This window comes from Notolepis coatsorum, assembly GCF_963971535.1.
Source record: "Notolepis coatsorum genome assembly, chromosome: 1".
Taxonomy (NCBI): domain Eukaryota; kingdom Metazoa; phylum Chordata; class Actinopteri; order Aulopiformes; family Paralepididae; genus Notolepis; species Notolepis coatsorum.
The window spans coordinates 109856160-109869796 of NC_140165.1; the positions used below are offsets into that span (position 1 = coordinate 109856160).

Below are 13637 nucleotides of genomic sequence, written 5' to 3' on the forward strand. Positions count from 1 at the left end.
TTGCTGGCCATGCTAAAGTTGCCGGAGGACGCGTTACGTCGTCCTTATATCAATATTTCAAAAATCTGCGATCGGATTCATATGTCCCCTCCGCTGGCCTGAGATCCACCAGCAGGACCCACTGAGCTCTCTGGCGGTTCAGGAGCGCCATCTGGTGGCCGATCGGCGCAATCGCCAAACAGGATGTGGCATAGAGGTTGTCCTAGACGTCCGTAGTACTTCCGGGCGCTCGCTATAGGTCATGGGACTCTGGCTCGTCACGCTACATGGTGATCGATTGGCAATAACTCGATAAACAACATGATTTGGACGTATATACCATTATACAAGCTGGAGATGGACCGGGTAAAAATATATCCCATAATGATAAGATTTCTACTCTACGATGATCGCCCAACGGCGCACGGAGACTGGGGTGAGTTTCAGCGTGTAACGTTACCGTCTTCGATACTAACTGCTATTATCAACATTTGACCCACATTAGATGATTGGTATAACGCTGCCCACGGAATTATAAACGCCCCCTCGCCCATCCGGTCAACATCAGATGACGTGTAGTAACTTCTAGAAGTACGTCTAGTTGGAATTTTTTATATCGCGCTGATTGCCATCAAACTGTATTTCATCATCAATATAATGCATTTGGGGCTATATATCACGTTCTGGAGAAAGCTGCAGAAAGAGATGAAAACATACTTATACATTAGACCATACTTTACTATGAATATGTGAATGAAAAAGTTTAACGTTGCTACACAATGAACAATACATATAGGACTTTGAATGGGCCCTAATAATGGCAATGTAGCAATAGAATTTAAAAAGTTATAGCCCTGCAAAGAAGGGGACTTTCTCCATAGACAAATAGCGCTGGCAATCTATGGTATATCATGAATTTAACCTTAGGCAGCCAAAGTGTTAATAGTGACGTTGAAGGGGGAGCTCCAGTAGCTCACCACGTACCGCGAGTGCTATTTCAGCGCTGTGGACAACCGCGCTCGCGCGGATCTGGGGCTGAGCGCGTTCGAATCCCGGACGGCAGCCGTGCCTTTCCCAGAGTGTCTTTCCCCCCCATCTGAACCCTTTCAGCCTGCATCTGTCGGTCGAACTTGACCAAGTATGAATGCGAAGAAAAAGCGATAAACGCTAAAAGAACCAGGTGACTGGTCAAAGTTTAAAAAAAAAAATAGTGACGTTGAATGCCACTCACGAGATTTCTTGGATTTTTTTTTTTTTTTTTTTTGCGATCTGAAAAATTATTGCATCACCCGAGCCTACCCGAGTATAGCCGAGCGGCGCCGGCGATCACTGTGGAAAAAAGCGCCCCCTGTCGTCTCCCAGATGACATAAGTGATTTTGGAATGGACTCAATGAAAATGAATGGGGGAAAAAATCCGGTACTCCACATTTTCCAGTCCACTGATCCAGCCGGGGTTACCACAGTTCATTCTGGAACCTCAGATCCCCGCTGATCATGGAGTTCTACAGTATCGCGTTGGATCCATACACGTATCGATTTTTTCGAATGGTGATCAGGAATTGGAATATACCAGTTGGATACCATCTGATGTCAGGTAAGGACTCTATGTTATCAGTGTTAGGATAATCAGAGTAAGTTTGATGAAGATATAGGCTGTTTTGTGAAATGTCTTCTTTCGGTTTCACTGTAAAAGTCAGAGAGGAAATCAACGAGGCGATTATCCGTGCGCGGCCGTAATGTGCTTGCGTGCACGTATAATATTGATCATCTAGCGTTTATTTGAAAACGATTCATAAAAAGGCCGACGAATATCAACGTTGTGGAATATTCCACTAAAAGACAATTTTCATAGAATGCTCCAGAATGAGCTGTTTTTTTATATCAAAACGGGGGCTTTTCTAACTGCTCTGAAACGGAAACGACGCGATAAAAAAACAATCTGCCTTGACAGCACTGACTGGAAAATAGACTTTGATAATGCGATGGGCAGATTAGACACATCATTTAAATAATAATAATAATAATAATAATAATTGAAAACATAGATTAGGCGATATTAACGTTAACATTGGCGCTGATGGTGGCATTCAGCCGGTAAAAAGGAAACCAGGCGTGGCGCTCAAAGTGTTAACAGTTAAACAATTTAAAAATTTTATAGTGCATAAAGACTATTACATGAAGACTTCATCAGGGGCATATAATAGTTCAGGTAGCTACGCCAGCGATAAGGCATTGTTTCTTGGTAGGATGTAGATTTGAGTGCAGGCAGAGGTTTAAGGGGTTAAAGGAACACACCAACATTATGGGTAATGCACGTACCTTCTTCTTCAGAGTCAGACAAGAAGATTGATACCAATTTCCTCACAAATGAATGGAAGCGGATACGGACCACTAGCCTAGCTGTTGGCCAAAAACACCTCTCCCGGAGTTTTAAGCTAGTAGGCTAGCGGATCCATATCCGCTTCCATACATTTTTGCTAAGCTAGGCTATCTTGCAGCGGGATAGCTTTCTACTGAACACACAGACATCTTCTTGTCTGACTCTGGAGAAGACACTAAGTGCATTTCCCAGAATGTTAGCGTGTTCCTTTTAACAGGTAAATTGCGAGTAAATGCTCTCTCCCATTGTTACACTGGTAGACACCAGTTTCTATTCTACATTTTGAATGTCTGTATTTGTGACAATGTATCTGTGACCCATGTGTCCTGTCCTCGTCTCAGAGCTCTGCGAACCTGTACATTCTACCCCAAGAGGACGAGGCATACTGTATGATTGATCTGGTGCTGGAGCCTCAGCCAGACTGCTAACACACAGACGCAGTGATGACGAGTGGGCCGCCGGGGACATTCTGAAATTGAGTTCAGCAATGTTTTGGGGAGGGAACCACGTGCTTGTTCTTCACTAAACCCCATTAAACTTAACTTTTTAAAGTTAAAAAAGTATTGTCCCATGGACTTAAGAATGTATCTTGAATATGGCCACCAGTGATGTCATCGGGGACAGTGGACCTCATGCACCAATGGACTTACGACAAAGGTTACGAGCAAATTTCATCGTAGCTCCACTTATGACCTTTTCGCGTCGATTGTATACATTGTAAGAGCCAGTGAAGAAACATTCCACTTCTCATCTTGCCCGGACAACAGACGTGCAGTCCGACAGCGATTGATTGCATGGATGAATAAAGCCTTACTTATTTGAATTTGACTTATTTGATTGTGTCACTATTATTAGATACAGATTACAATTTCTCTCAAGAACTTCAGTAATACTCAAACAAGGGTGTCATCACTGGTGGCCATATTCAAACTAATTTACTCTCAATAACTCAAACTAAATGAATGTGTGCAAAACTTGAGCTTTTGGATGTGTGTGAGATTATGTGAAAAATAAATCTGAATTTTTTTCAGTGAAGTGCCCCTTTAACTTTGACCAGATTGGAAAATTTACAATCTGGATTTCGACCGCATCACATATCTGAGCTCTTATTAAGGTTCTAAATTACATTAGATTAACACATTGGGCGCCATGGGTTATACCCATCAATATACCCAGTCTGCCACCACTGTAAGCCTATGGAGATGTTTACCTTCTTTGCAGGGCTGTAACTTTTTTAATTGTATTGCTATATTGACATTACTATGGCCCATTCAACATCGATTATCTATCATTCAGGATGTGGGAACGTTATATTTTTTCATTCATACATTGTTGTGTTAATACCGTCTAGAATATAAGTATGTTTTTAAGCTTTTCTGCTGTAATTCCAAAAACGAGAGTTATAGGCCCTGACGCATATGATAGATTATCGATTGGTGTTTCTTTCCTATACACGCTATATTAAAAAATTCAAATGTATATGATCGGTATACATTATGCTTGATCATGCGTGAAGGAAAGGGGGGAGGGGGTCGTTTATAATTCCTTAATCGTCAGTAACGGCTTTATTTAGTATGGGTTGATATATTGATCAGATGGTTTGCAGTGAAATTAATAAACAATCAGGCTGAAAATAACGTTACTGTCCTCTTACCGTTCGCTGATGAGACTGGAGGAAAAAGATCCCAATTATTTGACGCCGATCTCCTAGATCCATTTCCGGTTTGTATGTCGCAATAAATGCCGAAATCATATTGATTATTAAGTTTAGAAAGCGATCCAAATGCACTATAGTGTTTGTTTGTATCCACGTAACAAGATATCACTGCCGGATGGATTTCCTCGACGCACCGATCGGCACTTCCGGTTTTGGAGAGTGTAACTCGCCCGACCATCCACCAGGCGGCGGTATTGGATGAATTATGAATGCCATGGCGAGAAAATTAAATATTGATCCCAAAAACGGTGTAAGTTGTTCTTGCCGTTCAAAACGGCGTAACTCGTTCTTGGCGACCAATGTGTTAAAGGGGACATATTTTTTGTAATTTTCAACAAGTAATTTTGTTGAAACTTTGTTAAAACCCTAAACATATCTTTAAACTCTTTGTTGAAAAACCACTCAGATTATGCATTGTAGCAGCTGTTTCAGTCCTGTTCTCAATGGGCTGTTTCTGTGCCAGTAACAAGCCAGCTGCTTTTATTGTACAAATACAAACATTTTACTGAATAATAATAATAATAATAATAATAATAATAATAATAATAATAATAATAATAATAATAATAATATCTTAAATGTATATAGCGCCTTTAAGGAGACCCAAGGCGCTTAACAGCTAAGGGAGGGGGACAGGGAACAACGTAACAACAAAATATTAATCAAAAGGAAAGAAAATGAAAGAAAAAGGGGAAATCAGGCAGTCATTTACAAATTTGGTGAAAAGGTGGGTTTTGAGTTGGGATTTGAAAGAGTGCAGGGATGTAGCTCTATGGATGTTTGGAGGGAGTGAGTTCCAGAGGGTGGGTGCGGCCACAGAGAAGGCTCTGGGACCAACAGTCCGCATGTTGGTGGTGGGGATAGAGAGGAGACCGGAGTCAGAGGACCGCAGCCTCCGGGGCGGAATGTAGGGATGGAGGAGGTCCGTTAGGTACTGGGGGCCAAGGGAGTGAAGGGCTTTGTAGGTGATGAGGAGGATCTTGAAATTGATGCAGGACTTGACTGGAAGCCAGTGGAGGTGGATGAGGGTGGGGGTGATGTGGTGCCAGGACTTGGACTTGGAGTTTGCATAGTCCAGACGGGAGGTGACGAAAGCATGGATGAGAGTCTCTGCTACGGAGTCGGGGAGAGATGGCCGGAGTCGGGGAAATGTTCCTGAGATGGAAAAAGGCTGATTTGGTTATTGTTTTGATGTGGGAATGAAAGGAGAGGGTGGAGTCCAGTATGACGCCCAGGTTGCGAACTTCTGGGGAAGGGTGGATTAGGCAGCCGTCCACTTCAAGGAGGAGGTCTCCAACCTTCCGGAGCAGTGACTGCTTGGCCACAACCATGAGCTCAGTTTTCTTGCTATTTAGCTTCAGGAAATTTGATGACATCCAGGCCTTGGTGTCAAGGAGGCAGTTGACGAGGTGCTGTGGGGGGAGAGGAGTGGAGGGTGAGGTGCTGATGTAGAGCTGAGTGTCATCAGCGTAGGAGTGGAAATTGAGACCATGTTTCCGGATGATGTGACCAAGGGGGAGCATGTAGATAGTGAAGAGGAGTGGACCAAGAACGGAGCCCTGCGGCACACCTTGGTTGACTGGGGCAGGGGTGGAGGTGGAGTTGCAGATGGAGACAGACCCGGCGCCATGGGCCGGCAATAGGGGGCCGGGCCCGCCCACTGAGTCAGCTGTGCCCACCCTGTTTTTTTTTGTCAATCAAAGTCGACTATCCAAATCCTTAGTCGGGGACAGCCCTAGTGGGCACTGTTAACAGAATTCGGCTATAGGGCAACAATAATGTGGTCAAGAGGCATGGTTTCTATCTTGAGCCTGAACTGGCATGGTTTCTTTTATTCACATGGAAAGAGCAGCAGTAAGATACAGGTCTTCTCTCACTGAGAGACATAGGGGGAGAGAACGAAGTGGGAGGATACATTTGCTTTTATACTCGCCACAAGGTGGTGTACCTGGGTGGTTCCGCCTAGAGCGCCCTCTAGTGGGAACAGATTATATGCAACTAAACAGTCACTGGTGGAGACAGTTATATATGCAGGTAAACAGTTACTAGTGTAAACAGCCATATGTACAGTTAGACAGTTACTAACAATCCTACACAGAACCTCTGATCTCAACAGGCACTGATGTCAACAACAACACTACTGAAGCTAGCACGGCACTCTGTGAGAATTTGTTTTCTACCCTCAAGAACGTCTTTACAGAACATCGCCTTAGTATGCTTCATCGACGCAAGGCCAATTTAATTCAGTTGGCATTTGAGAAGGACTTAACAAAAAAGTTCAGGAATGAGTGGAGAGGGGCAGTGTTTTAAGAAGATTTCACTCTGTCCCCAAACGCCGCTTGCCGCTCTACTAATGATGGTGAGTAGCCTGTGGAGGAATTTTGTTTGCTTTTTTATGCACCTTATTTTTGTCAGTTCAGTTCAGTTTGTCAGTGAATTCAGAAGTGTTGAATAAATGGAGACTTTTAAAAGATATAGAATAGAATAGAAATGTATTATCCTGAGGGAAATTTGACACTGCAAATCACTCAACATTAAACATTTAGACAGAACAAGTCACGAATAAGAATAACAAAACAAATGGCCTAAGAATAGAATAAAATGAAATAGAATAAAAATAGAATAAAAGATACAGTAAATAAATACAGTAAAAATATACTGAAGTCTACAGTAGGTGTAATATTGCACAGTGCTGTTTAAAAAGTAAGAGTCCAGGAAGATGGTAACTGTCACTCTGTGCTCAGTGATGCAGTGAGGCACAGTGATGCATTGTATAGTCTGATGGCTGTCGGAATGAAGGACTTCCTGTGCCGTTCAGTGCTGCATTTAGGTAGTGTGAGCCTATAACATGCTCCTCCTGTCAGCCAAGTCTGTGTATAGTGGGTGGGAGGGGTTTTCCCTGATGGCCTGGAGCTTAGCAAGGTTCCTCCTCTCCGCCACCCTCGCTAGAGTCCAGCTCCACCCCAACCACGCTACTGGCCTTCATGACCATCTTATCCAGCCTGTTTGTGTCCCCTGCTCTCAGCCCCAGCAGGTCTGTTATATATATCCGTTCAGTCTGTTTTTGTATAAGTGAATGTTCTTAAGATAGAGAGAAATTAGATTTTTCAATTGCCTCTCTGCTGTTTAGTTCAGCACCGTGGGCAGCGCCAAGCAAGCCACAGTGCCGTTGTCCCAGCTGAAACGTATAAAAGGGAACCTGTGTTGAAAAACCATTGTGCCCCCCGAGAACATTTCATGCCCCCCCCCCCACTAATTTGTTTCTGCAGCCTGGTCTGGATGGAGATGAACTGTTTTCGGTCAGTGAGGTAGGACTCGAACCAGGTGAGAGCGGTCCCAGTAACACCCAGGTGGTCAGAGAGGCGGTTGAGGAGAATGGAATGGGAGACCGTGTCAAAGGCCACAGATAGATCCAGGAGGATGAGGAGGCTGATGTGACCGGAGTCGGAGGCAATGAGGAGGTCGTTGGTGACCTTGGTGAGGGCAGTCTCGGTGCTGTGGTGTTTCCTGAAGCCAGATTGAAAGGGTTCATAGAGCTCACGGTTGGACAGGTGTTGGTGCAGTTGGGCGGCCACTGCTCTTTCCAGGATCTTGCTCAGGAAAGGAAGGTTGGAGATCGGCCGGTAATTCCCAAGGTCATCTGGGTCCAGACCAGGCTTCTTCAGGATGGGCGTGACTGATGCTGTCTTGAAGCTGGGGGGGTACCCTGCCCGATTCCAGGGAGGAATTAATTATTCCCACTATGGTAGGGCACACGGCAGGCAGGCCAGCTTTGACCAGGACTGTGGGTAAGGGGTCAAGGGAGCAGGTGGATGGCTCATTTCAAGAGGGAGGGTTCTTCACAAACAACTGAACTGCAGAAAGGTACAATGCAACATTTTCTCAGTGTTGGGACAACCCCTTATTCTGTAAAGATAATGCAAAACACAGGAAAGGGCTATTTTCACAATAGATCCCCTTTAAACACTGATTCCGGCAACATTTTAATCATAGTATTATTTCTGAGGCAGCTACAGCTCATGCTATAGCTCTAAAACTCTCAAATGTCCAGAGGATCTCAAGATTTGCTCCAACCCTTTAATTAAAATGTAGTTATTGTGAGTGAATCTCACTGAAAATTACACTAGATGGGCCCAAAGTAACTGACAGGAAATAGACTTTGGCCCAAGCTGTTCCCTAGCAATGCAATTCCATTGAACAGGTCTATGAATAAACTTTATGTGTAAGCCACGTGTTATGAATTGAAGGTAGAAGCTTCAAAACGTCAGAGACTTGGTCCAAAGTACAACACTGGAACAGTGTGATGCGATGTAGCTAGCTAGGCCCCTGTCCATTTCTGGCTTTGTATGTAAGGAAGTCAATTCTAAATGTTACAGGAAGCCAGTGTAAAGCAGCTAAGACTGGACTAATGTGCTCTCTCTTTTTGGCTTTGGTTAGCAGTCTGGCTGCAGAGTTTTGGATGAGCTGAAGCCTCTCTGTGGTTTTCTTAGGGAGACCTGTGAAAGGTGCATTACAGTAGTCTAACCGGCTAGATATGAATGCATGAATTAGCTTCTCAGCATCGTTTTGATTGATAAATGATCATACTTTTGCTATGTTTCTGAGATGAAAGAACGATGTTTTGGTCACTTTGTTAATATGAGAATTGAAGTTCAGTTCTGAATCTATCATAACCCCAAGACTTGTGACCTCAGATTTTATCCAAGGGATTAGTCCTCCCAGGTTCCCTTTTTTTTTTTTTTTTTTTTTAACTTTGACCAGTCAGCTGGTTCTTTTTAGCGTTTATCGCTTTTTCTTCGCATTCATACTTGGTCAAGTTCGACCGACAGAAGCAGGCTGAAAGGGTTCAGATGGGGGGAAAGACACTCTGGGAAAGGCACGGCTGCCGTCCGGGATTCGAACGCGCTCAGCCCCAGATCCGCGCGAGCGCGGTTGTCCACGGCGCTGAAATAGCACTCGCGGTACGTGGTGAGCTACTGGAGCTCCCCTTCCTCCCAGGTTCTTAATTAACGTTAGGTTATGACTATAACCAAGTTCTGTCAATAGTGGTGACGCTCGGCATCACTCTAGCACTGTCCTCGCACACGTGCACGCGCACTGAATAAAGACCACAATGTACCTTTAATCCCAATATTTGTCTGACCACACCACACATCAGCTCACCTACATAAGCAGGTGTGTGGTCACCTGCTCTCCTCCTTCCCAAGCTTTCACCACAAGGTGAGATCAAGGGCTGCAGCGGCGTCGGATGCCGAGCGTCACCACTATTGACAGAACTTGGTTATAGTCATAACCTAACGTTCTGTTTCATAGTGGATCCGCTCGGCATCACTCTAGCACAAAGGGAGGCCGAGCGGAGCCACCGGCCGACAAATACACCCCGCTGAAAGCCCCCCACAACCATCAGAACAGGGAGGGCCGAGCCCCCCCGACCCCCCCTAATGGAGGGAACCCCCCCTATTAGAAGTTTCCCGGGAGGGCGACGGACCCGACCGTGCGAAGAGGCACCCAAGCAACTCAACGCACAGGGTGAGCAGACCGTGGCCTGACCCCACGACTACACACACGCACAACCCGCATGCCACCCGGGAACGAACGGAGGGAACAACCTCGTTACTGCCCCCAGAAACACGGGGTCAAGGGCAAACCCAACCCCGTGGCAAGGCCGTAGCAGCGGAGCGCGAAGGAAGACCCAGACCCACCAAAGGGACTGGACCCCCTGGAACGGGGGCCCAGAGAAGTCCATGATGCCAGCATCAAGACCCCACCAGGTGGGCACTTAGTGGCCCCGCTCCCCACATCACCAGCGTATTCGGACAAAGGCCCCTCAGCCGAGCGGGCCCTGTCCCCCCAATAGTACACCGCCTGGCACACTGACTCTGTAGAACAGGCAGTCAGCATGGCCGTAAGCACACAAAAAAGGTTAACCAACGGAAGCAGGCAGCGCACCGGGGAAAAACCAGGCAACAGGTTGTTAACCCGAGCCTGGAGACTGCGGACGAGACAGGCGCCAGAGGGGACAGCTGAACACAGCCGCCCCGGCGGAAGGGGCGCATGCTGGCGTTGTTGCATGACCAAGCCTCCATTTAAAAAAAAACCACCCAGAGGGGTTGAGGCAGAGAAGGCTGACACGATTGGCAGACGTCATGAACGTGCAGGGGCACCCTCAACCGGTGAACCCGGGAGTTGACACTGCTCCAACACACCAGGGAATCAACCACCTTGGTGTTACCCAATGCGGTGGTTGTTCCTATAACCCCTCAAGAAAAAACTCCAAAACACACCTGCGGGTATACACCGGCTATACCGCAGTACAAGTGTTTCAGTTTCCAAAAAAGCGTTAACCCAGGCCTACGGGTCGACGAAACACTACTTCGGACCGGGCCCGGCGATACGGGAAGCACAGGGTCACCAGAGGAGGTCAAAGACCACCCCAACAGGCCCCTCTTCGCCATGCGTGAGAGAGGAGCGAAAAGAATGGAGAACCAGCCCCAAGCACACCGTACTTGGTATTCCCAGGCGGTCTCCCAACCAAGTACTAACCAGGACCAACCTGCGTAGCGGCCGAGATCTGACGAGATCGAGCGTGTACAGGTTGGCAAGGCCGTAAGCCATTACGACAGTGCTGAGTAAAAAATTTACCCAACCAGGGTCTCCATAGCGCTTAACCCTGTGACACCCGGACCGACCTGGCATTTTTCCCCTGAAAAAAGCCCAAGTCCCTCAGGGTACCGCGCCCGGTGGCCCACCCCCAGGGCGTGAGACCCCTCTACATATGTTCAGATCCATTCCGTCATCATCCCCCAGATATGAACGAGAATCCGTCGACAACCAAAACAGGTCATCGGAAGAGGAAAAACCTCCATCCCAGTTGCTTTATAAAAACGCCGTTTTAACCCCAAGCAACCAAGGTGTGCCAGTCAGTCGCCTGATTACAGAACACCCTGAGCTAGCACTATGCGTGCGTCGGGACACAACCACATCAATGAACAGGCTATTTAGACCTGTCATTGAATCCCCAAGGCGCCCAGGGGAACGACAAGAGGGGTGTGATACTTCCTAACTCCAACTCTTTTTAAAAGAAAAGAAGGAAGCACCAACAGTATGTATCCCAGTCTACACAGCCGGGGGTAAAAAAAAATCACATTTTTACATTCCACCACCCTCCCATAGAGAGGAGACGGAAATCCCCAGAGAGACTTCCCACGCGAGCTGTACAGATTGAAAAGAATACATTGCACCTTGAGCCATGTAAAAGTTTGGTTTTAGGGCTCTCCGGGGAGGAGGCACTGAACCCATACACACTCAATAATCTAATTGAATCGAATACACACACAATAGAGTAGGACTCCTTCTTGAGGTTCCACTCACCTTATCAATCTGAGGAGGAGGCTCTGTACTCTGAGGAGGCTCCCTCACATGGAAGGAGAGTCCCAACTCACAGAAGGCCCGAATAGGAGCTTCGTGAGGAGCCCTGACCACCCCCCGAAACAGATCCATCATATGGACCTGAACAGCACACGGAAGTCCTACCAACAGAGACGCGCACAGTGACGTACTCTATGGCGGGGGAATTTCTGCGGTGCACACGCCCAATATTCCAGGGCGTGGGACCAGGAAACTCCCTCCCCCCCCCCACCCTGTAACGTGCCGAACCGCAACGTGACAGGAACCTTGAAGGACAGGTGGGTTTACCCCTGACCAACAGAAAAAAGGGGGAGGAAAGATTACCAGTTCACCCCTTTACGACCCCACACCCATGATACGATGTAATGACAAAAAGAGTATGACGCAGTCATAGTCAGCTCCATGAAGCGTCTAACAGCTTCACACAGCGCATGTGCTAACCTGCTATCTGATTTTTACTAAGGAAAAAACACAGAATAGAGAGGGCCCTCCAAGAGCCCCGGTACCAAACTTACACATGTGCTTCTGTGGCCAGCCCAACCCAGTTGCAGGTCACACGACACACACAACCCATCATCACCTACAAAAAATGGCAAAAACACTCTACAGAGGAACGCCGTTTTTCATAATGAGAGAATACATAATTCTCTATTAGTATCGGCCACAGGCCTTGCTAAGCACACATGAAAAGCGACCAAACAATCTTTTCTTTTAGGAAAATAAAGTTCCTCAAGCAGTTTTAGCACAACCTCAGCAATCAAGCTAAGGGTTACATCGTATCCCTACCACACAGTGACACAATATAGTGTAACAACATGTCTGAGAGGAGGATGAAGAAGTCCCCAGGGAACCGGGGGGAAACACAACCCTCCTACTTTACCCTTAATACGGCCAGTTAAACAGGTAAACCTGTTAATGTGTGAACACACTGTTCATTGTCATTACAGGCTGAGAAAAGAACCATTCTTTACTCATATGTCACTAAGCATAGCTTTATAGGTTAGTTTAACCCCCTTAGTTGTGAGTACACAGTACATAAACACACATGATGTTTCTCAACACAACAAACCAGATAATTTTCACATCTGTAACAAACAACCCGATTTGCATGGAGAAGCTAAATACCAGTGACAAAACAGTTCACACATAACTCGCGTCGTATCCTAAATGTAGTGCAGCAACACTCGTTTTGGAAAACATCGTTATTTACAAAACATTTAGAAGGGAAAGCAAGAAGAAGTGTTCAAGGCCTGGTCAGGACCTTGCCTACCTTGAGCGCAGATCAAGCGAAACTGCAGTCTCTAACATGGCACCGAAGTAAACACAGCCGTCCTGTGTTTGACGGCACGGGCAGCTGCTCCAACCCGCCGCTACGGTGCTCCTTGTTGACGCAGCCCTCGCCGGCCTGGCTCAGGGCAGGTTCGACGAACATCCTCTGTCAAAGATGACGTCGTAGTCAAGAGTGTTAAAAACAACGTCACAGCACGTTCAACAGTGTAGCATTAAGCTAACGGCCGCTCTCGGCCGAAAGCAGCAAGCTAACGTTTACCTAGCCTAGTGACACAACAGGCTTGGTAAACACAGCGAGCTAGCGCCGCAGCTAACAGCTGACTGGCTAACACAGTAGGTCACAACTAGCACGCAAGCTAAGCAGCCACCACCTGAACTCGTACACAACGATATAACAAGTCACACTCCGACAGGCCGCCGTTCTGAAACCCTCCTCACTTTTTAAGAGAAAAGAGAAACAAGATGCTAACACAGTTGTACAACGGTGATTTTACCAACACCCGACGGAGCCAGCACAACACCCAACTGGGCTGTAGCTGACTTGAACACAGATCTTCCGCTAACGAACATCCATGCCCATATTTCCTCGTGAGGGAATACTCTCATTTGTATATGAAAGAAGGGGCCTCACGGTGACAGAGAAACATCCACTCGTCCAGAAAACACAGGGATCACCAGTATTATTGGTCGTGGCCCACTAGTTAACTATAATGGGCTTCAGACCAAGGTCTTCCGCCGTCGCCTAAGAGGCTGAACAAAGGACCCTAGTCTGGGGCCGGTTTTCATAAACATTGTCAGCTAGCCCCCATAGCACTAACAGACAAGCGGAGCTCGCAAGCAAAACATTACTCACCAAACCTGGA

At 46.6% G+C, this 13637-nt stretch overlaps 1 protein-coding gene across 1 annotated transcript in view; it reads left to right on the forward strand.

Moving 5' to 3' along the window:
• il13ra1 (interleukin 13 receptor, alpha 1) overlaps positions 1–3395 on the forward strand; it is a 44046-nt gene extending 40651 nt beyond the window's left edge. The window contains exon 10 of the mRNA XM_084313307.1: positions 2702–3395. Within this exon, the coding sequence (XP_084169433.1) occupies positions 2702–2788 (87 nt within the window). The 3' untranslated portion in view covers positions 2789–3395. The remainder of the gene's footprint in view (positions 1–2701) is intronic.
• The last annotated feature ends 10242 nt before the right edge of the window (positions 3396–13637 follow it).